Raw genomic sequence first — 24,708 nt, forward strand, 5'->3', positions numbered from 1 at the left:
CATATTAATGTCTATGGATGTAGATGAGGACAGAGAAGCCCCTGGAGGTGGATGTGGGGGGGGGCACATACTTTCTCCATATTAATGTCTATGGATGTAGATGAGGACAGAGAAGCCCCCGGAGGTGGATGTGAGGGGGCACATACTTTCCTCCATATTAATGTCTATGGATGTAGATGAGGACAGAGAAGCCCCTGGAGGTGGATGTGGGGGGCACATACTTTCCTCCATATTAATGTCTATGGATGTAGATGAGGACAGAGAAGCCCCCGGAGGTGGATGTGGGGGGCACATACTTTTCTCCATATTAAGTCTATGGATGTAGATGAGGACAGAGAAGCCCCCGGAGGTGGATGTGGGGGGGCACATACTTTCCTCCATATTAATGTCTATGGATGTAGATGAGGACAGAGAAGCCCCCGGAGGTGGATGTGGGGTGCACATACTTTTCTCCATATTAATGTCTATGGATGTAGATGAGGACAGAGAAGCCCCTGGAGGTGGATGTGGGGGGCACATATGTGGCACCCCAGGGTTCTGGTTACCACAGTAATAGCAATGTTATGTCTGAGAGCAGGTGGGAGGTCTCCTGGTCAGGAACCCTAAGCATGCCACACCTCCTGCCCAGTACTGGGAGGGGAAGAACTTCCCCTATATAAACTGGGGCTGAGGTGGGGTTAGAAAAAAAAGAAGAGAAGAAGAGGAGTCCCAGACAGAGACACAGTCTGGTCTGGTGAGGAGCAGATGCAGGGAGAGCAAGATCAGGAGCTCTGTGGGAGCAGTGATAAAAGGGGTCCAGGACTGGAAGCTGTAGAGCTCGTCCTGACTGACGAGATCTCACCGGACACGGAGTCCGAGGCTGTGGGGACTGTTCCATACCCAGCAGCAGAAACCGTCCGGCAGGGGATTTCAGGTCCTCTGGCCAAGAAACCCGAAGGCACGGTCACACGCAAGGGACCAGCACCGCCGTCGTGGAGCGGAGGCTACCAGAAGGCCCCGAGTCACCGGCCATACGGGTGAGCACCACACGGTACACTCAGGGACGTGGGCTACTTTTACCCGCTTCTAGCAAGGTAGCCAGGAAGAGTACAATTAGTTGGGGAGGCCTACAACTCCGCCTGGCCGGGGGAGATCCTATCTGCTCACGGACTGACCAGGCCCCGATCGCTAGCCAGTACTCCCGGGAGGGTCTACCTTTGCCACCAGTAAAGACCCTGAACTACACCGCACCGTCTCTGAGTGGTTCCTGGTGCCTGCGTGCAATTCTGCTATCCCCATCATCCACGTCTGCTGCCCTGAGGCCATACCCCTCCCGTTGGGGGTTATACTACCCACGCTGCACAACTGTACCACCGGCCTCAGCGGTCTGCCCTGCAGCGGCGGCTTCATAACCGCATTCAACGGGTGGCGTAGTCGAACACTATAACATCTTCTGCTAAATTCCGCCACTTAGTTGGACACCCTGGGCACGGACCGGGTCACCGCCACGAGGACTACTAACCCCGACAGATCCGGCTCCGGGTATTCCCTGCGTGCGCAACGCTACACAACACAGGCCCAGGGGGCGCGTCAACTTTGGCGTAGTCGGCAGGATCTCGTGCCCGCAACCACCGGGTACTGCATGCCTGAAAAAGACTGTTAAACTTACCTGTGGTGAAGATTCCCGCCATCCGACGCCATCTTTTGCCTTCTTCCCGCCATCCGTGGAGTTTTCCCGCCATCCGACGCCATCTTTTGCCTTCTTCCCGCCATCCGTGGAGTTTTCCCGCCATTGGACGCCATCTCGAGGACGCCGCGCGAGAAGAAGAGGGGCGTGGACTCCGAAAGCGCGCGAGAACTGAAGCCCCGCCTCACGTCCGGACGTTGCGTAAGGTCCTGGAAGGAGCCCAGCAGACGCCGACGTCACAGGAGCGCGACGGAAGGTCCTCAACCCTGACGATCCACTGCGGAGCCGCGGCCTATGGAAGAGGATCATCGCAAGGTAGGCCACGGTCCACTAGGGGGGAGGAGGATGTCGGATACGGAGGAGAGCTTCACTGCTACAGCCACCGCCAGCACCACCGCTGCTGCGGTCATGCCTTTCACCATGCCCTACATCCCGGGGGCAGCCTGGCTACCCCAGTACTCAGGGGAGTCCCATACCCTAAATGACTTCAGAGAAAGGCTGGATAGCCTCTTCCAGGTGTACCCCCTCACAGAAGAGCAAAAAGTGAGCATCCTGGTGGCTCAATTAACAGGGGCAGCCCAAAGGGAGGTAAAGTCCTGGCCACTTGGGAGGAGGAGGACTGTCGCAGAGATACTAGCCCGGCTGAAGGACACCTTTGATACCCGTACCTCAGCCGAGATCAAGCTTAGATTCTACGGGTGCAAGCAGCGAGCACATGAGAATATAAGGGACTATGCACTAAACCTACAAGATGCCCTGAGAGCCATTAAGCAGGCCGACCCTGACGGCGTGGGAAACGAAGACAAGCTGTTGACTGAACAATTTATAGAGGGTCTACATTGCAATGCCCACCGAACCCAGTTGCGAGCAATGGCCTTACAGGACCCTCATCTGGACTTTGCACAGTTCAAGGACAGAGCCATCCGGGTGCTCCGAGAACCGGCACCAGGTGGCGCTGTGACCCACAAACGCCCTGCTACCATTTACCACCAGGAGACGGCGCCCTTGTCGGCAGGGCCTGTGGGAGCTGATGCGCAGGCTTTAAACAATGACCCGGCTACAGACCTGCACCGTCAGGTCCAAGAGCTAACTAAAAGCGTTGCCGCGCTAACCCGAACTGTGCAGTCTTTACAGGTTTCTACTCCAGGGAAGATCCAGCTGGCATCCGGACCGGAGGATATCCCGTGGCGCCGACCAAGGAGGACCCCACCGGCCAGAGGAAGACCCAGCGACCGATACAACCAGGACGGACAACCCATCTGCCGCCGCTGCAATCAACCCGGACATATGGCAAGGTACTGTCCTTTAAACTGGCACAACCTGGGGTAGAGGGCCAACCCCTAGGAATAAGATCACCAGGCCCATCGAACTGGCGTGACAAATACGTGGGAGGATGTCCAGTCTTGCCTGTAGTACTGGATGGCATTCCTATGAGTGCCCTACTTGACACCGGGTCACAGGTCACCACCATCCCGTACGTGCTCTTCAAGCAGTACTGGAATGACTCGGATATAGCCCGCCTTGACCCAGACGCTCCGGAGGAGACCAAGCAACTGTGGGCTGAGAAGAGTCGACTGTTTCTTTACAAGGGGAAGTTGTGCCGCAGAATGGTTAACTCTCGGACGCATGAACTGATCTGGCAAGTAGTGGTGCCAAGAAGAGATGCGGCTATGGTACTGGAGGCATACCACGACGGAGCTGGGCACTTCGGATGGAAGAAGCTGGAGTTCCTGCTGCGTGGGCGGTTCCACTGGGTAGGCATGAGAGGGACCATCGAGAGGTGGTGCAGAGACTGTGGCCCATGCAACCTAAGAAGGAAGGACCGTGCCAGCCAGAAGACTCCCCTGCATTCCATCGTCACCAGGCAGCCGTTGGAACTGGTAGCCTTGGACCATGTAAAACTGACCCCCAGCAGAAGTGGCTACATCTATGCGTTAACCATCGTGGATCACTACTCCCGGTTCTTGGTTGTAGTCCCTGTCAAGGACTTAACGGCTCAAACAGCAGCTAGAGCCTTCCAGCAGCACTTCTGTCGTCCACACGGATACCCAGAGCAGGTGCTGACGGACCAAGGACCTGCCTTTGAAGCGGAAGTCTTCCAGGAGTTCTGCACTCTGTATGGCTGCCGGAAGATAAGAACAACACCCTATCATCCGCAAACCAATGGACTTTGCGAGAAGATGAACCAGGTGGTGATAGACCTTCTGAAAACATTGCCCCTGGAAGAACGCAGTCTGTGGCCTGAGAAACTGCCTGATCTGGTGGACCTATACAACCACATCCCTGTAGGTTCTACCAACTGTACCCCGGCTTACCTAATGAGAGCAAGACCTGGTAAGCTGCCTGTTGATCTGGATATGGGAGTCCTGACACCCGAGGACACTTCACCGGAAGCAGACTGGGACACAGAGAGGCAGCAGCAGTACCGGAAAGTACAGGAGAGCGTTGAGCGAAGTCTCCGTCAAGCAAGAGAAAGACAGGAGAAGACTTACAACCAGTGTGCTCCCGCTGTTCCCCTGGTACCTGGAGAGCAGGTCTTGAAGAGGAAAAGACGGCTCCCAAGTTGGACGACCAGTGGGAGAAGGACCCGTACACCGTACTGTCATCAAGCCATGAAAACCCAAAAATCTGCACAATCAGTAAGGATGGAGGAGAAACCACAGCCATTGTCTCCCGAGATCACCTGAAGAAGTGTCCCGAGCAGCTACGAAACCCTGAAGAAGATCAAGAAAACCCTCGACCCGCAGAGGAAAGGGAAGAGATGGTCAGTACTGTACTCGGAGACTTCCCTCGGTCTTGGACACAGGTAAATGGCGCTGTTGTGGTACCCGTCCTCACCTTCCTCCAGCCAGCATCCCAAGTGCCTACGGAAAAACAGGTAGAAATGGAAGAGCAGCCGGTCCAGGAGGCAGAAGACCCCACACAAGCAGACCAGGAGAATCGACCCTCTGCTTATAGTGAGCCTGCCGTGCCCCTAGTGAGCCAAAGAGTCCGTAGACAGCTGCCCAGCTTACCTTTGACAGCTCCTACACCCTGTAGCTCAGGACCGGTCAGTAAGCTCCGTAGGTCTACTAGGGCCAATAGAGGCCAGTTGCCCGTACGTTGGAGGATCTAAAGTGTTCAGACTGTCTTATTGGTATTTACCTGTTTACTGTTGCTTGTAAATAATTATGTTTTTCCAGTTATTTTATAGGTGTCTTTTGTGGATTAACCGGAACTCTGTTGTATATATGTTTGGAGCGTAACCCAGGAACGGACTATAGACTGTTAAAGACTCGGGGCAGAACAGACCCCTACCTGGTTACGGCTCCCCGTTCTTTGGTGAAATGGACACCCTTTTTGCTTCAAAAATTGCACCCGGTTGCGGACACTCCGTGACCACCCTAGCATGTTTTTCCTTATTGTATTGTTCCTGTTTATACCCTGTTATGTTTTCAAAAATATGTTTAGTCCCGGAGTACTAAATTTTACTAGGGGGGAATGTGGCACCCCAGGGTTCTGGTTACCACAGTAATAGCAATATTACGTCTGTGAGCAGGTGGGAGGTCTCCTGGTCAGGAACCCTAAGCATGCCACACCTCCTGCCCAGTCCTGGGAGGGGAAGAACTTCCCCTATATAAACTGGGGCTGAGGTGGGGTTAGAAAAAAAAGAAGAGAAGAAGAGGAGTCCCAGACAGAGACACAGTCTGGTCTGGAGTGGAGCAGATGCAGGGAGAGCAAGATCAGGAGCTCTGTGGGAGCAGTGATAAAAGGGGTCCAGGACTGGAAGCTGTAGAGCTCGTCCTGACTGAAGAGATCTCACCGGACACGGAGTCCGAGGCTGTGGGGACTGTTCCATACCCAGCAGCAGAAACCGTCCGGCAGGGGATTTCAGGTCCTCTGGCCAAGAAACCCGAAGGCACGGTCACACGCAAGGGACCAGCACCGCCGTCGTGGAGCGGAGGCTACCAGAAGGCCCCGAGTCACCGGCCATACGGGTGAGCACCACACGGTACACTCAGGGACGTGGGCTACTTTTACCCGCTTCTAGCAAGGTAGCCAGGAAGAGTACAATTAGTTGGGGAGGCCTACAACTCCGCCTGGCCGGGGGAGATCCTATCTGCTCACGGACTGACCAGGCCCCGATCGCTAGCCAGTACTCCCGGGAGGGTCTACCTTTGCCACCAGTAAAGACCCTGAACTACACCGCACCGTCTCTGAGTGGTTCCTGGTGCCTGCGTGCAATTCTGCTATCCCCATCATCCACGTCTGCTGCCCTGAGGCCATACCCCTCCCGTTGGGGGTTATACTACCCACGCTGCACAACTGTACCACCGGCCTCAGCGGTCTGCCCTGCAGCGGCGGCTTCATAACCGCATTCAACGGGTGGCGTAGTCGAACACTATAACATCTTCTGCTAAATTCCGCCACTTAGTTTGACACCCTGGGCACGGACCGGGTCACCGCCACGAGGACTACTAACCCCGACAGATCCGGCTCCGGGTATTCCCCGCGTGCGCAACACTACACAACACAGGCCCAGGGGGCGCGTCACATACTTTCCTCCATATTATTGTCTATGGATGTATATGAGGACAGAGAAGCCCCTGGAGGTGGATGTGGGGGGCACATACTTTTCTCCATATTAATGTCTATGGATGTAGATGAGAACAGTGAAGCCCCCGGAGGTGGATGTGGGGGGCACATACTTTCCTCCATATTATTGCTCTATATATGTAGATGAGGTCAGAGAAGCCCCCGGAGGTGGATGTGGGGGGCACATACTTTTCTCCATATTAATGTCTATGGATGTAGATGAGGACAGAGAAGCCCCTGGAGATGGATGTGGGGGGCACATACTTTTCTCCATATTAATGTCTATGGATGTAGATGAGGACAGAGAAGCCCCCGGAGGTGGATGTGGGGGGCACATACTTTTCTCCATATTGATGTCTATGGATGTAGATGAGGACAGTGAAGCCCCTGGAGATGGATGTGGGGGGCACATACTTTCCTCCATATTAATGTCTATGGATGTAGATGAGGACAGAGAAGCCCCCGGAGGTGGATGTGGGGGGGGCACATACTTTTCTCCATATTAATGTCTATGGATGTAGATGAGGACAGAGAAGCCCCTGGAGGTGGATGTGGGGGGCACATACTTTCCTCCATATTAATGTCTATGGATGTAGATGAGGACAGAGAAGCCCCCGGAGGTGGATGTGGGGGGCACATACTTTCCTCCATATTAATGTCTATGGATGTAGATGAGGACAGAGAAGCCCCTGGAGGTGGATGTGGGGGGCACATACTTTTTTCCATATTAATGTCTATGGATGTAGATGAGGACAGAGAAGCCCCCGGAGGTGGATGTGGGGGGCACATACTTTTCTCCATATTAATGTCTATGGATGTAGATGAGGACAGAGAAGCCCCTGGAGGTGGATGTGGGGGGCACATACTTTCCTCCATATTAATGTCTATGGATGTAGATGAGGACAGAGAAGCCCCCGGAGGTGGATGTGGGGGGCACATACTTTCCTCCATATTAATGTCTATGGATGTAGATGAGGACAGAGAAGCCCCTGGAGGTGGATGTGGGGGGCACATACTTTCCTCCATATTAATGTCTATGGATGTAGATGAGGACAGAGAAGCCCCTGGAGGTGGATGTGGGGGTCACAAACTTTCCTCCATATTAATATCTATGGATGTAGATGAGGACAGAGAAGCCCCTGGAGGTGGATGTGGGGGGCACATACTTTCCTCCATATTAATGTCTATGGATGTAGATGAGGACAGAGAAGCCCCTGGAGGTGGATGTGGGGGGCACATACTTTTCTCCATATTAATGTCTATGGATGTAGATGAGGATAGAGAAGCCCCTGGAGGTGGATGTGGGGGGCACATACTTTCCTCCATATTAATGTCTATGGATGTAGATGAGGACAAAGAAGCCCCAGGAGGTGGATGTGGGGGGCACATACTTTTCTCCATATTAATGTCTATGGATGTAGATGAGGACAGAGAAACCCCTGGAGGTGGATGTGGGGGGCACATACTTTCCTCCATATTAATGTCTATGGAAGTAGATGAGGATAGAGAAGCCCCCGGAGGTGGATGTGGGGGGCACATACTTTTCTCCATATTAATGTCTATGGATGTAGATGAGGACAGAGAAGCCCCCGGAGGTGGATGTGGGGGGCACATACTTTCCTCCATATTAATGTCTATGGATGTAGATGAGGACAGAGAAGCCCCTGGAGGTGGATGTGGGGGGCACATACTTTCCTCCATATTAATGTCTATGGATGTAGATGAGGACAGAGAAGCCCCTGGAGGTGGATGTGGGGGGCACATACTTTCTCCATATTAATGTCTATGGATGTAGATGAGGACAGAGAAGCCCCTGGAGGTGGATGTGGGGGGCACATACTTTCTCCATATTAATGTCTATGGATGTAGATGAGGACAGAGAAGCCCCCGGAGGTGGATGTGGGGGGTCACATACTTTCTCCATATTAATGGCTATGGATGTAGATGAGGACAGAGAAGCCCCTGGAGGTGGATGTGGGGGGCACATACTTTCTCCATATTAATATCTATGGATGTAGATGAGGACAGAGAAGCCCCCGGAGGTGGATGTGGGGGGTCACATACTTTCTCCATATTAATGGCTATGGATGTAGATGAGGACAGAGAAGCCCCCGGAGGTGGATGTGGGGGGTCACATACTTTCTCCATATTAATGGCTATGGATGTAGATGAGGACAGAGAAGCCCCCGGAGGTGGATGTGGGGGGTCACATACTTTTCTCCATATTAATGTCTATGGATGTAGCTGAGGATAGAGAAGCCCCTGGAGATGGATGTGGGGGGCACATACTTTTCTCCATATTAATGTCTATGGATGTAGATGAGGATAGAGAAGCCCCTGGAGATGGATGTGGGGGGCACATACTTTCTCCATATTAATGTCTATGGATGTAGATGAGGACAGAGAAGCCCCCGGAGGTGGATGTGGGGGGCACATACTTTCCTCCATATTAATGTCTATGGATGTAGATGAGGACAGAGAAGCCCCCGGAGGTGGATGTGGGGGGCACATACTTTCTCCATATTAATGTCTATGGATGTAGATGAGGACAGAGAAGCCCCCGGAGGTGGATGTGGGGGGCACATACTTTCCTCCATATTAATGTCTATGGATGTAGATGAGGACAGAGAAGCCCCCGGAGGTGGATGTGGGGGGCACATACTTTCTCCATATTAATGTCTATAGATGTAGATGAGGATAGAGAAGCCCCTGGAGGTGGATGTGGGGGGCACATACTTTTCTCCATATTAATGTCTATAGATGTAGATGAGGATAGAGAAGCCCCTGGAGGTGGATGTGGGGGGCACATACTTTTCTCCATATTAAGTCTATGGATGTAGATGAGGACAGAGAAGCCCCTGGAGGTGGATGTGGGGGGCACATACTTTCCTCCATATTAATGTCTATGGATGTAGATGAGGACAGAGAAGCCCCCGGAGGTGGATGTGGGGGGCACATACTTTCCTCCATATTAATGTCTATGGATGTAGATGAGGACAGAGAAGCCCCTGGAGGTGGATGTGGGGGGCACATACTTTCCTCCATATTAATGTCTATGGATGTAGATGAGGACAGAGAAGCCCCTGGAGGTGGATGTGGGGGGCACATACTTTCCTCCATATTAATGTCTATGGATGTAGATGAGGACAGAGAAGCCCCCGGAGGTGGATGTGGGGGGCACATACTTTCTCCATATTAATGTCTATGGATGTAGATGAGGACAGAGAAGCCCCTGGAGGTGGATGTGGGGGGCACATACTTTCCTCCATATTAATGTCTATGGATGTAGATGAGGACAGAGAAGCCCCTGGAGGTGGATGTGGGGGGCACATACTTTCCTCCATATTAATGTCTATGGATGTAGATGAGGACAGAGAAGCCCCCGGAGGTGGATGTGGGGGGCACATACTTTCTCCATATTAATGTCTATGGATGTAGATGAGGACAGAGAAGCCCCTGGAGGTGAATGTGGGGGGCACATACTTTTCTCCATATTAATGTCTATGGATGTAGATGAGGACAGAGAAGCCCCCGGAGGTGGATGTGGGGGGCACATACTTTCCTCCATATTAATGTCTATGGATGTAGATGAGGACAGAGAAGCCCCTGGAGGTGGATGTGGGGGGCACATACTTTTCTCCATATTAATGTCTATAGATGTAGATGAGGATAGAGAAGCCCCTGGAGGTGGATGTGGGGGGCACATACTTTTCTCCATATTAAGTCTATGGATGTAGATGAGGACAGAGAAGCCCCTGGAGGTGGATGTGGGGGGCACATACTTTCCTCCATATTAATGTCTATGGATGTAGATGAGGACAGAGAAGCCCCCGGAGGTGGATGTGGGGGGCACATACTTTCCTCCATATTAATGTCTATGGATGTAGATGAGGACAGAGAAGCCCCCGGAGGTGGATGTGGGGGGCACATACTTTCCTCCATATTAATGTCTATGGATGTAGATGAGGACAGAGAAGCCCCTGGAGGTGGATGTGGGGGGCACATACTTTCCTCCATATTAATGTCTATGGATGTAGATGAGGACAGAGAAGCCCCCGGAGGTGGATGTGGGGGGCACATACTTTCTCCATATTAATGTCTATGGATGTAGATGAGGACAGAGAAGCCCCTGGAGGTGAATGTGGGGGGCACATACTTTTCTCCATATTAATGTCTATGGATGTAGATGAGGACAGAGAAGCCCCCGGAGGTGGATGTGGGGGGCACATACTTTCCTCCATATTAATGTCTATGGATGTAGATGAGGACAGAGAAGCCCCTGGAGGTGGATGTGGGGGGCACATACTTTTCTCCATATTAATGTCTATGGATGTAGATGAGGACAGAGAAGCCCCTGGAGGTGGATGTGGGGGGCACATACTTTTCTCCATATTAATGTCTATGGATGTAGATGAGGACAGAGAAGCCCCTGGAGGTGGATGTGGGGGGCACATACTTTTCTCCATATTAATGTCTATGGATGTAGATGAGGACAGAGAAGCCCCTGGAGGTGGATGTGGGGGGCACATACTTTTCTCCATATTAATGTCTATGGATGTAGATGAGGACAGAGAAGCCCCTGGAGGTGGATGTGGGGGGCACATTCTTTTCTCCATATTAATGTCTATGGATGTAGATGAGGACAGAGAAGCCCCAGGAGGTGGATGTGGGGGGCACATACTTTTCTCCATATTAATGTCTATGGATGTAGATGAGGACAGAGAAGCCCCCGGAGGTGGATGTGGGGGGCACATACTTTCCTCCATATTAATGTCTATGGATGTAGATGAGGACAGAGAAGCCCCAGGAGGTGGATGTGGGGGGCACATACTTTTCTCCATATTAATGTCTATGGATGTAGATGAGGACAGAGAAGCCCCCGGAGGTGGATGTGGGGGGCACATACTTTCCTCCATATTAATGTCTATGGATGTAGATGAGGACAGAGAAGCCCCCGGAGGTGGATGTGGGGGGCACATACTTTTCTCTATATTAATGTCTATGGATGTAGATGAGGATAGAGAAGCCCCCGGAGGTGGATGTGGGGGGCACATACTTTTCTCTATATTAATGTCTATGGATGTAGATGAGGACAGAGAAGCCCCCGGAGGTGGATGTGGGGGGCACATACTTTCCTCCATATTAATGTCTATGGATGTAGATGAGGACAGAGAAGCCCCTGGAGGTGGATGTGGGGGGCACATACTTTCCTCCATATTAATGTCTATGGATGTAGATGAGGACAGAGAAGCCCCCGGAGGTGGATGTGGGGGGCACATACTTTCCTCCATATTAATGTCTATGGATGTAGATGAGGACAGAGAAGCCCCTGGAGGTGGATGTGGGGGGGCACATTCTTTTCTCCATATTAATGTCTATGGATGTAGATGAGGACAGAGAAGCCCCTGGAGGTGGATGTGGGGGGCACATACTTTCCTCCATATTAATGTCTATGGATGTAGATGAGGACAGAGAAGCCCCCGGAGGTGGATGTGGGGGGCACATACTTTTCTCCATATTAATGTCTATGGATGTAGATGAGGACAGAGAAGCCCCCGGAGGTGGATGTGGGGGGCACATACTTTCTCCATATTAATGTCTATGGATGTAGATGAGGACAGAGAAGCCCCCGGAGGTGGATGTGGGGGGCACATACTTTCCTCCATATTAATGTCTATGGATGTAGATGAGGACAGAGAAGCCCCCGGAGGTGGATGTGGGGGGCACATACTTTTCTCCATATAGTGGGGCAGCATAGTAATCCAGGAACCTCTATAGAATTGGGTACAATTTGGAGGTCAGATCTGAATGCACCCACAATCCTCAGGAGAGGCCACGTTCTGCCAGATCCCAGATACAAAGTGTCCCATCCTCAATGGAGACAAGAACATCTGAACCCCTGAATCCTGTGTTTGGATGAACCTGAGCACGTCTGAATGTGGTGGACGGTATAATCTATGGGTTACTCTCCACTGACTGCAAGCATCGTGACAATGGTGAAGAACTGAAATACCAGGTTTCATGAAAGAAGTAGGGATGTTGTGAAGCTCTTCCTTGCCTTGTGTATGGTGTCTCCTCTCTGTGGAGGTTGTCCTCACCTTGTATTTGGTGTCTCCTCTCTGTGGAGGTTGTCCTCACCTTGTATTTGGTGTCTCCTCTCTGTGGAGGTTGTCCTCACCTTGTATTTGGTGTCTCCTCTCTGGAGGTTGGCCTCACCTTGTGTTTGTTGTCTCTTCTCTGTAGTGGTACTCCCCACCTTGTGTTTGCTGCCTCCTCTCTGTAGAGGTTTTCCTTACCTTGTGTTTGGTGTCTTCTCTCTGGAGGTCATCCTCACCTTATGCTTGGTTTCTCATCTCTGAAGAAGTTTTCTTCACAATGTGTTTTGTGTTTTCTCTCTGTGGAAGTCACCCTCACCTTCTGTTTGGTGTCTTCTACTTTGTAGAGGTCATCCTTGCCTTGTGTTTGGTGTCTCCACTTTGTGGGGTTGTCCTCACCTTTTTGATTTATCTCCTCTCTGTACAGGCGTCCACGCCTTGTGTTTGGTGTCTCCTTTCTGTGAAGGTTGTCCTCATCTTGTGTTTGGTGTAGTCTCTCTGTGTAGGTCATCCTCACCATGTGTTTGGTTTCTTCTCTCTGTAGAGGTCATCCTCACCTTGTGTTTGTTGTCATCTCTCTGTGGAGGTCATCCTTACCTTGTGTTTGGTGTCTCCTCTCTGTGAAGGTTGTCCTCATCTTGTGTTTGGTGTAGTCTCTCTGTGTAGGTCATCCTCACCATGTGTTTGGTTTCTTCTCTCTGTAGAGGTCATCCTCACCTTGTGTTTGGTGTCTCCACTTTGCTGAGGTGTCTGCTCTCTATAGCTGGCGTTCACACCTTTTTGTTTGGTGTCTCCTCTCTTTAGAGGTCATCCTCAGCTTGTGTTTGGGGTCTCTTCTCTGTAGAGGTTGTCCTCACCTTCTGCTTGGTGTTTCCTCTCTGTAGAAGTTTTCTTCACATTGTGGTTGGTGTCTTCTCTCTGTAGAGGTCATCCTCACCTTATGTTTGGTGTCTCCTTTCTGTGGAAGTTGGCCTCACCTTGTGATGAAAAGGTAGTGACTCGCCCCCTGGGCCGTGGGGCACTCGGATCCGGGCAATAGGGAAACGGTGGGAGTAGTAGGTGCAACCCGGTTCCGTGGCTCAGGGTGGTCAGGCCAGTGGTAGTCCGTTATGTGCTGATATTTATGTCCGACTACGCCACCCGTGGATTGCGGTTATTAGGAACCGCCGCTGCATGCAGACCGCTGGGGCTGATGAGGTGTGCAGCTAGGGTAGTGTGATTCCCCACGGGAAGAGCGCAGCCCCAGGGCAGTATAATGGATGTTGGGAGTGATGGTAGTGAGAGTCCCGGTGCTGATAGTGCTGGAGGAGCAAGGAGCACACAGACAACAAGTTGCAGTCCAGGGTCTTTACTGAAACAGGTAAACTGACCCATAAACAGTCCCAGCTAGGAGGGGACCTGGATGTCTGAGAGCAACGGGGAAATTGGCCCTGGTCAGGGTGAGGGTGTAGGCCTACCGTGCTTTCTGCGCTCCTTCTGGCTATCTCCTCGTTATAGGGTAACAGCCCACGTTTCCGAGCTTTCCGTGTATTCTCGCCTGTATGGCCTGCGACGTGGGTTCCTTTCTGCTCCCAGCCTTGTACGGCTTTACTGGTCCCTTCGGTTGTGGCAGGGCCTCCAGGCTTCTTAGGCCAAGGAATATACAGTCCCTTGCGGACTGGTTCTCTGCTGGGGGAGGTGGAATCCTCCCAGCCTCAGACACCAAAGTCTGGTAAAGTCAGTCTCTTATCTGCCAAGACAGGCTCTCTTCGCCTCTTGTCTCTGGCTTGTGGCTCTCCTCCTGCCACACTTCATCTTAGGTGCAATCAACTGTCTGTCCCTGCTCTGCTCCGGGACACGTCTCAGTGCTGAGACAGGCAATCCAGTTCTCCCTAACCCTGCCCCCAGTACCAGCTTTTATAGGGGCAGCCTGCTCCCCCTACTGGCCTGAGACAGGAGGCATTGCATGCTAATGTTCCCCTGACTAGAGAACCTCCCCCTTGCTCTCAGACACAGCTTTAATTACACTTGTGGCATCCAGGCCAGGGTGACACATGCCCCCCTAGTAAAATTTAGTACTCCGGGACTAAACAATAAACAAAGACAATATGCATAACCATAAAAAATTAACAGACAGACGACGCACAGATTGAGTTCTTAAGGTCACAGTGTGGCCTGTGACCGGGTGTCCATATCACCAGCACAAAGGGGAGCCTTAACCAGGTAGGGGTCTGTCCTATCCCAAGTCCTTTACAGTCTTAGTTCATTCCTTGGTTAGGCTCCAAATGCAGTCCATACAAGGTCCTGATTATAAAAAGTCCATAACCTTTGAGTCCGTACGGTAACTGCAAGAAACTGAAACACAGAATTACCAAACAAGCATGTAACTTGGCAAACAATTCAACATTTGGCAGCAGGGTTATTTACAATCTTAGCACGCTCTATATTCTCCAGCGAGCGGGTATCTGTCCCTTTGTGCTCCTGGTTGACCTACGTAGCCCACTGTCTGGTGGTGGACCAACCTGGCTTTCCCCACTAGCGTTAGGGGTACAGCTACCAGCTGGGTGTACAGGTAGGGCAGGCAGCTGTCTGCGGGTCCTTTGGCTTACCGCAGGCATGGCAGGCTCACTGTCAGCAGAGGGTTGACTCTCCTGGGCTGCTGGTACAGGCTCTTCTGCCTCTGGAACCGCTTGCTCCTCTTCACCTTCCGGCTCTGGTGTTGGTTGTTGCTGTGCCGGTTGCAGGAAATGCAGGACAGGTACCACTATGGCATCATTTATGCGAGTCCAGGACTGAGGGAACTCTCCGAGAACGGTGCTGATCATTTCTTCCTTGTCCTCTGTGGGTTCAAGGTCACTCTGATCCCCTTCTGCACTACGGAGTTGCTCGGGGCACCTTTTGAAGTGGTCTCTGGAGAGGACACTAGTGGTTTCTCCTCCGTCCTTGGTGATTACGCACACCTTTGGGTTGTCGTGGTCAGACTGCAGTACGGTGTAGGGTTCCCTTTCCCACTGGTCGTCCAACTTATGTAGCCTTCTCTTCCACTTCAGCACTTGCTCACCAGGTTCTAGGGGACCAGCAGGGGCGTGTTGATTGAAGAGTTTTTCTTGCCTCTCTCTCACCTGGGCCAGGCTCTTCTCCACACTCTCCTGGACCTTCTTGTACTGCAGTTGCCTTTCCGTATCCCAGTCTGCATCCGGGGAGGTGTCCTCAGGTATTATGACTCCCATCTCCAGGTCTACGGGCAGCTTACCTGGTCTAGCTCGCATCAGGTAAGCCGGGGTGCAGTTTGTAGCATTCACCGGGATATTGTTGTATAGGTCTATCAGGTCCGGCAGTTTTTCTGGCCACAGGCTGCGTTCCTCCAGGGGCAACGTCTTCAGGAGATCAATGACTATATTGTTCATCTTCTCACACATCCCGTTGGTTTGGGGGTGGTAAGGCGTTGTACGAATCTTCTTACAGCCATAGAGGTTGCAGAACTCCTGGAAGATTTCAGCCTCGAACGCTGGACCCTGGTCTGTCAGGACCTGTTCAGGATACCCGTGTGGACGGCAGAAATATTGCTGGAAGGCTCTGGCCGCTGTTTGGGCTGTCAAGTCTTTTACCGGGACCACCACGAGAAAATGGGAATAGTGGTCCACGATTGTCAGGGCATAGATGTATCCAGACCGGCTTGGAGCCAATTTGACGTGGTCCAGAGCTACCAGCTCAAGAGGCTGCGTGGTGACGATGGGCCTCAAGGGTGTCTTCTGGCTGGCACGGTCCTTCCTCCTTAGGTGACAAGGGCCACAGTCTCTGCACCATTTTTCTACAGCTCCTCTCATACCGACCCAAAAGAACCTTCCTCTTAGTAGGAACTCCAGTTTCTTCCAACCGAAGTGTCCCGCTCTGTCATGGTAAGCCCCCAGGACCATAGCTGCATCTCGCCTTGGGACCACGACTTGCCAGGTCAGCTCATGCGTCCGGTGGTTGACAATCCTTCTGCACAACTTGCCTTCGTAGAGGAACAGCTTGCTCTTCTCCTTCCATAGCTGCTTGGCTTCCTCTGGGGCATCTGGATCTAAGCGGGCGTCTTCCCGGGTCAGCAGATCTTTCACCAGGCGGATTGCAGGGTCACTATCTTGGGTCTCGGCCCAGCTGTGGTGAGGTAGGGGATTGATCATCACAGTTGTTAGATCCTCCTCCTTCACGCGGTGAGAGTGTTGAGCGGCTCCATACCGGTGAAACGCGGGGAGTTCTACCTCCTCCAGCTCTTCTGGGTCTTCGTCACCCTCAGGTAAGTGAGGCATTCTTGATAGGGCGTCCGCGTTGGCATTGGTTTTGCCTGCCCGGTACTTGATCACGAAGTCATAGTTGGAGAGACGGGCCATCCACCGCTGTTCTAGGGCACCCAGTCTTGCATTGTCCAGGTGTGTCAACGGGTTGTTGTCCGTGTACACGGTGAACTTTGCGGAGGCCAGGTAACGCTTGAAGCGTTCCGTCACGGCCCACACCACCGCCAAGAATTCTAGCTTGAAGGAGCTGTAATTCTCCGGGTTCCTCTCGGTGGGCCTCAGCTTCCGGCTGGCGTATGCGATCACCCGTTCTCTGCCCTGTTGGTTTTGGGACAGTACGGCTCCCAGTCCCACATTACTGGCGTCTGTGTGGAGAATAAAAGGCTGGCCATAGTCAGGGTAGGCCAGGATCTCATCCCCCGTGAGGGCCATCTTCAACTGGCGGAAGGACTCCTCTTCCGGTTTATCCCACTTGAAGGGTGGCTTTTGACTTCTGGACTTAAACTGTCCGATCAGGGGGTCCTGCATAGGAGCTGCCATCTTAGTGAACCCGGGGATGAACCTTCGGTAGTAGCCTACCAACCCGAGAAACTGTCTCACCTCTTTGATGTTCGAGGGGCTTGGCCAGCTCTTGATTGCCGTGACCTTGTCAGGGTCGGGGGCCACTGCTTCCGCGCTTACCACGTGCCCTAGGTACTGGACCTTTGGTTTCAGCAGGTGACACTTCGATGGTTTCACCTTCAGGCCATAGCCTGCCAGGGCTTCGTACACCTCGGCCAGGTGCTTTAGGTGGTCCTCGTAGGTCTTTGAATAGACGATCACGTCGTCCAGGTAAAGGAGAACCGTCTCGAAGTTTCGGTGCCCTAGACAGCATTCCATCAGCCGCTGGAAGGTCCCTGGTGCATTGCAGAGCCCGAAAGGCATACAGTTGAACTCACTCAGTCCCATCGGGGTGGTGAAGGCGGTCTTCTCCTTATCAGCCTCTGCCACAGGAACCTGGCAGTACCCGCTAGTAAGGTCCAAAGTAGAAAAGAAGTTAGCTGATTTTAGTGCGGCTAAAGACTCCTCTATTCTAGGCAGCGGATATGCGTCTTTGTGGGTGATACGGTTGATTTGTCTATAGTCCACGCACATTCTCATGGTGCCGTCTTTCTTTTTGACCAGAACCAAGAGGGCTGCCCAGGGGCTACAGCTATCTCTAATGACCCCAGCTTCTTTCATTTCTCTTAGCATGCCCTTTGCGTTCTGATAATGTGCAGGGGGTACAGGTCTGTGCCTCTCTTTTATTGGTGGGTGGCTCCCGGTGGGGATGTGGTGTTCTATCCCCTTTACTCTGCCGAAGTCTAGCGGGTGCTTACTAAAGACTCTCTCGTACTCCTGTACCACCCGGTAGACTCCTTGTTTTTGGTGCAGGGGAGTGGAGTCAGCACCCACATGGAGTTTCTGGCACCAGTCCTCCTTTTGTTTCTGGAAGCCATTACCCTCCGCCTGTGGAGATGGAGGCAAGGGTTCCACGGCCCTGATAGCTTTGTGTTCGACAACAAACAGTTTAGCGAGTGTAGCGTACCTGGGTAAGTGTACTTCCCTCTCCCCAATGTTGAGGATGCGGACGGGCACCCTCCCATGACGGACATCAACCACCCCCCGGGCTGTCAAAATGGTGGGCCTGCTGTCTGAGTACACGGGTTCTACCATGGCTTGGTAGTCTCTACCTCTCAACCCGATTGCAGTCCGACACCAGATCATCATTTCACTTTTGGGAGGCATGGAAATGGGGAATGGGTCACTCAGTCTTACGCTACCGATCTCACCACCAGACAGTTCTACCTGCTGCCGTCTCATCAGGGCTTTTATCTCCTTGTTGAGGACTCTCTGTTGGCTGGAACTAGCATTCACCGCCACCTGTTGTAGAATTACAATTACCTCTGAAAGACAATTTTCAATTACGTTAGTACCCACAGTTATTTTAGGGACATTTCACGACGGTCAATGTCCACAATAATCACTCCCTGTGCCGGCAGTTCAACTTTACCAATTTTAATGGTCATCTCCTTGAACCCCATCTGCGGCACGGGTAAGCCATTACTGGCGATGATGCTCAAGTTACTGTCTGGATACCGTGTGATATCAGCATCAGTCCAATACTGCTTAAAAAGTACATAAGGGATAGTGGTTACTTGTGACCCAGTATCCAGCAAGGCGCTCATGGGGATACCGTCCAGCACCATGGGTAAAACCGGGCGCCCCCCAACGTACTTATTACGCCAATTGTAAGGGCCTGGTGATCTTATGCCTGGGGGTTGGCCCTCTGCCCCAGGTTGGACCCGTTTAAATTACAGTACCTGGAAATGTGTCCGGGCTGGTTGCATCGACGGCAAATGGGCTGTCCATCCTCTGCGTAGCGATCTGTGGGCCTCCCTTGGAACGACGGGATCCTCCTCTGTCGACGCCACGGGACATCCTCCGGACTTGAAGCCAGCTCGATGGGTCTTGACGGGTCCACTTGCAACGCCTGGACTGTCCTGGTCAACGCTGCGACGCTCCTGGTCAGCTCCTGGACTTCGTGGTGCAGGTCTTTCGACGGGGCTTGGTTCAGGGCCTGTGCATCAACCCCCACGGGGTCCATAGAGGAGGGCGCCGCCTCCTGGTGGTAGGTGAGAGCAGGGCGCCGGGGGTTTATAGCGCCACTGGTTGCAGATTCACGGAGCACCCTTATGGCCCTGTCCTTAAATTGGGCAAAGGTCAGGTCGGGGTTCTGAAAGAACATGAGGCGCAGTTGGGCCCTGTGGGCGCTGGACAGCAGACCTTCTATGAATTGTTCTGTTAGCAGCTTATCGGTTTCCTGCACACTGCCAGGGTCAGTTTGTTGAATAGCCCTCAAGGCTTCCTGCAGATTTAAGGCATAGTCTCTGATGCTGTCCTGTGTCCGCTGCTTACATCCACAGAACCTCATTTTAATCTCAGCGGGGGTACGTGTGTCAAAGGTACCCCGCAGCCGGGCCAGAATACCCTTCACAGTCCTTTTCTCCTCAGTGGGCCATGATTTTACCTCCCTTTGGGCTGCGCCAGTTAACTGCCATGTTAGTATGCTGACCTTCTGTTCCTTTGTCAGGGGGTAAACCTGGAACAAACTGTACAGCCTTTCCTTAAAGTCAGTTAGGGCATGGGGCTCCCCTGAGTATTTGGGCAGCCAGGCCGCTCCAGGGATGTAGGGCAGGGAAAAGGGCATCACCGCTGCTGCAGCTGCGCTGGTGGTAGTGGGCGCCTCTGTGTCCGACATCTTCCTCCCCCCTAGTTAAGCGTGGCCTACCTTCCGACGATCCTCTTCTGTAGGCCGCGACTCCGCTGCTGCTGCTCTGGACGAGGACCTGGCGTCGCGTCCTGATGACGTCAGCGTCGCTCTCTCTCCCTTCCAGGACCTTGCGCAGCGTCGGTGCGTGGGGCGGAGCTTCGGATCTCGCGCGGTTTTGACGTCCACGCCCCTCTTCTTCCCGCGCGGCGTCCTGAAGATGGCGTCCGATGGCGGGAAGCAGCTGCGGATGGCGGGAAGACGGCAGAAGACGGCGGGAAACGGTCCAAGATGGCGTCTGATGGCGGGAATCGGCTCCGGATGGCGGGAAACGACTCCAGACGGCGGGAAACTTCGCCACATGGAAGGTTAGAAAAGTCTTTTTCAGGCACGCAGTACCCGGTGGTTGCGGGCACGAAATCCTGCCGACTACGCCAAAGCTGACTCGCCCCCTGGGCCGTTGGGCACTCGGATCCGGGCAATAGGGAAACGGTGGGAGTAGTAGTGGCAACCCGGTTCCGTGGCTCAGGGTGGTCAGGCCAGTGGTAGTCCGTTATGTGCTGATGTTTATGTCCGACTACGCCACCCGTGGATTGCGGTTATTAGGAACCGCCGCTGCATGCAGACCGCTGGGGCTGATGAGGTGTGCAGCTAGGGTAGTGTGATTCCCCACGGGAAGAGCGCAGCCCCAGGGCAGTATAATGGATGTTGGGAGTGATGGTAGTGAGAGTCCCGGTGCTGATAGTGCTGGAGGAGCAAGGAGCACACAGACAACAAGTTGCAGTCCAGGGTCTTTACTGAAACAGGTAAACTGACCCATAAACAGTCCCAGCTAGGAGGGGACCTGGATGTCTGAGAGCAACGGGGAAATTGGCCCTGGTCAGGGTGAGGGTGTAGGCCTACCGTGCTTTCTGCGCTCCTTCTGGCTATCTCCTCCTTATAGGGTAACAGCCCACGTTTCTGAGCTTTCCGTGTATTCTCGCCTGTATGGCCTGCGACGTGGATTCCTTTCTGCTCCCAGCCTTGTACGGCTTTACTGGTCCCTTCGGTTGTGGCAGGGCCTCCAGGCTTCTTAGGCCAAGGAATATACAGTCCCTTGCGGACTGGTTTTCTGCTGGAGGATGTGGAATCCTTCCAGCCTCAGACACCAAAGTCTGGTAAATTAAGTCCTCTTTCTGCCAAGACAGGCTCTCTTCGCCTCTTGTCTCTGGCTTGTGGCTCTCCTCCTGCCACACTTCCTCTTAGGTGCAATACAACTGTCTGTCCCTGCTCTGCTCCGAGACAAGTCTCAGTGCTGAGACAGGCCATCAAGTTCTCTCTAACCCTGCCCCCAGCACCAGCTTTTATAGGGGCAGCCTGCTCCCCCTACTGGCCTGAGACAGGAGGTACTGCATGCTAATGTTCCCCTGACTAGAGAACCTCCCCCTTGCTCTCAGACACAGCTTTAATTACACTTGTGGCATCCAGGCCAGGGTGACACAGTAGTTATCCAGCAACTCGTGAAATTGACTTAAAAAATAGCCTTTATTTTGAAAAAAATTAAAAACATGAGACCATAGTGCAAATAAAAGCGTACAGAGGCTGACGCGTTTCGGATGCGTAGATCCTTATTCATAGCATATGCTATGAATTTTTTTCAAAATAAAGGCTATTTTTTAAGTCACTTTCACGAGTTGCTGGATAACTACCTTTTCATCACTGCCTAATGTCTCCCAGACGGGGATCTTTACAATCCGAGCACCGTGCCTCATGAGAAAGTGGTCCGAGCAGGCTGACCCAGGTGAGCTGAAATCTATTTTTCTGTACATGGCCTCACCTTGTGTTTGGTGTCTCCTTTCTGTGGAGGTTGGCCTCACCTTGTGTTTGGTGTCTCTTCTCTGTAGTAGTCGTCCTCACTTGTGTTTGCTGCCTCCTCTCTGTAGAGGTTTTCCTTACCTTGTGTTCGGTGTCTTCTCTCTGTGGAGTTCGCCCTCACCTTGTGTTTGGTGTCTCTTCTCTTGGTAGAGGTCGTCTTCACCTTGTGTTTGATACCTCCTCTCTGGATGTTGTCCTCACCTTGTGATTGGTGTCTCCACTTTGTGGAGGTTGTCTTCACCTTTTGAGTTGCCTCATCTCTGCAGCAGGCATCCACACCTTGTGTTTGGTGTCTCAACTCTGTAGAGATTGTCCTCATATTATGTTTGGTGTCTCCTCCTCTCTGTGGAGGTTGTCCTCAGCTTGTGTTTGGTGTCTTCTATTTTGTAGAGGTCATCCTCGCCTTGTGTTTGGTGTCTCCACTTTGTGGAGGTTGTCCTCACCTTTTTGATTTGTCTCCTCTCTGTACAGGCGTCCACGCCTTGTGTTTGGTGTTTCCTCTCTGTAGAGGTTGTCCTTTCCTTGTGTTTTGTGTAGTCTCTCTGTGTAGGTCATCCTCACCATGTGTTTGGTGTCTTCTCTCTGTAGAGGTCATCCTCACCTTATGTTTGGTGTCTCCTTTCTGTGGAGGTTGGCCTCACCTTGTGTTTGGTGTCTCTTCTCTGTAGTAGTCGTCCTCACTTGTGTTTGCTGCCTCCTCTCTGTAGAGGTTTTCCTTACCTTGTATTCGGTGTCTTCTCTCTGTGGAGGTCGCCCTCACCTTGTGTTTGGTGTCTCTTCTCTTGTTAGAGGTCGTCCTCACCTTGTGTTTGATGCCTCCTTTCTGGATGTTGTCCTCACCTTGTGATTGGTGTCTCCACTTTGTGGAGGTTGTCTTCACCTTTTGAGTTGCCTCATCTCTGTAGCAGGCATCCACACCTTGTGTTTGGTGTCTCAACTCTGTAGAGATTGTCCTCATATTATGTTTGGTGTCTCCTCCTCTCTGTGGAGGTTGTCCTCAGCTTGTGTTTGGTGTCTCCTCTCTGTGGAGGCTGTCCTCACCTTGTGTTTGGTGTTGTCTCTCTGTGTAGGTCATCATCACCTTGTATTTGGTTTCTTCTCTCTGTAGAGGTCATCCTCACCTTATGTTTGGTGTCTCCACTTTGCGGAGGTTGTCCTCACCTTGTGAGTGGTGTCTGCTCTCTGTAGCTGGCGTTCACACCTTTTGTTTGGTGTCTCCTCTCTGTAGAGGTTGTCCTCACCTTGTGCTTGGTGGCTCCTCTCTGTAGAAGTTTTCTTCACATTGTGTTTGGTGTCTTCTCTATGCAGAGGTCGTCCTCACCTTGTATTTGGTGCCTCCTCTCTGGATGTCGCCTCATCTTGTAACTGGTATCTCTCTGTAGCTGTCGTCATCAACTTGTGTTTGATGTCTTCTCTCTGTAGAGGTCATCCTCACCTTGTGCTTGGTGTCTCCAATTTATAGAGTTGTCCTCACCTTGTGTTTGGTGTCTTCTCTCTGTAGAAGTTGTCCTCACCTTTTGATTTGTCTCCTCTCTATAGCTGGTGTTCACACCTTTTTGTTTGGTGTCTCCTCTCTGTAAAGGTCATCCTCAGATTGTGTTTGGGGTCTTCTCTCTGTAGAGGTTGCTCTTACCTTGTGTTTGGTGTCTCCTCTCCATGGAGGCCATCCTCACCTTGTGTTTGGTATCTTCTCTCTGTAGAGGTTGTCCTCACCTTGTGTTTGGTATCTTCTCCTTTCTGTAGTGGTCATCCTCACCTTGTGCTTGGTGTCTTCTCTCTGTGGAGGTTGTTCTCACTTTGTGTTTGGTGTCTTCTCTCTGTGGTGGTTGTCCTCACCTTGTGCTTGGTGTCTTCTCTCTCTGGAGGTTGTCCTCACCTTGTACTTGGTGTCTTCTCTCTCTGGAGGTTGTCCTCACCTTATGCTTGGTGTCTTCTCTCTGTGGAGGTTGTCCTCACTTTGTGCTTGGTGTCTTCTCTCTGTGGAGGTTATTCTCACCTTGTTTTTTATCGTCTTCTGCTTTCTGTAGTGGTCTTCCTCACCTTGTGTTTGTAGTCTCCTCTCTGTAGAGGTCATCCTCACCTTGTCTTTGGTGTCTCCTCTATGGAGGTTGGCCTCACATTGTGTTTGGTGTCTTCTCTCTGTAGAGGTCGTCCAGCTCCTGTCCTTCGTGTTCGCCAGTACCGGTGGGAGCTATGGAGTAATTCGAGTGCTGAATCCGCACCAAGACCGCGTACTGGAATTGCAGAGACAGCGACACTCAGCGTCTCCTCGGTGAGAAGCTGTAAGATGTTGGAGATTTCTACATAATACATGGTGCATAGACAGTAGTGCAGTGCGCACCATCACACCGCAGCAGCCGAGGGAACCTGAGTATATGGCAGCACAGGTCATCAGTTTCCTCTGTTTATCAGTGGAGACAGTTATCATATGAGCTGCTACGTCATTAAATCTAACTCTACTCTAGTTCCCTCCAGAACTGCACAAACAGAAATGTGCACCAGCTGAGCTCTGCTGCATTGCGTTTCAGGAGGTGCACTAAGGTGCTGTGCGGAATATTATCTCATCTGATGTCTCTGCTCTCCGTAGTTGTACGTTTCGCTTCTGGATCTACGTCACACAATGGTGTTCATCCACTTTCTGCGGCGTTTTCTACCATCTGGACGTCAGACATGAATACATGACTCCTGCATTGCTGATAACGGACACAGGTAGGGGTGCGGAGAGGCGCAGTGTGGTGGATGGGGCAGATATATGTGGAGGGAGATGTGTGGGTCTGGTGTTCATGACTGTGACCCGAGCCTTACTGATCACTGGAGATTCTACTGTAGGACAAGTGCACCTTGTCCTCCGACTATAATAAGACCATAGATGATAGGTCTCCCTTCAGCGTGCGCTCCTAATCAGACAGGTGTCTTTGCCACGTGTGCTGCTGATCAGACAGATGTCCCTGCCACGTGTGCTCCTGATCAGAC

The 24,708-nt window shown here is 52.2% G+C and overlaps 1 protein-coding gene across 7 annotated transcripts in view; it reads left to right on the forward strand.

Moving 5' to 3' along the window:
- Positions 1-24,708, forward strand: part of LOC141189172 (protein sel-1 homolog 3-like) — a 265,916-nt gene that overhangs the window by 179,615 nt on the left and 61,593 nt on the right. For all 7 annotated transcript variants that reach the window (XM_073661122.1, XM_073661124.1, XM_073661121.1 and 4 more), the window contains 2 exons: positions 23,881-24,007; positions 24,323-24,444. In XM_073661122.1, coding sequence (XP_073517223.1) covers positions 23,881-24,007; positions 24,323-24,444 — 249 coding nt within the window. The remainder of the gene's footprint in view (positions 1-23,880; positions 24,008-24,322; positions 24,445-24,708) is intronic.

The sequence above is a fragment of the Phyllobates terribilis genome, unplaced genomic scaffold (genome assembly GCF_046119375.1).
Source record: "Phyllobates terribilis strain yellow unplaced genomic scaffold, ASM4611937v1 Scaffold_2__4_contigs__length_985480577, whole genome shotgun sequence".
In the NCBI taxonomy this organism is placed as follows: Eukaryota; Metazoa; Chordata; class Amphibia; order Anura; family Dendrobatidae; genus Phyllobates; species Phyllobates terribilis.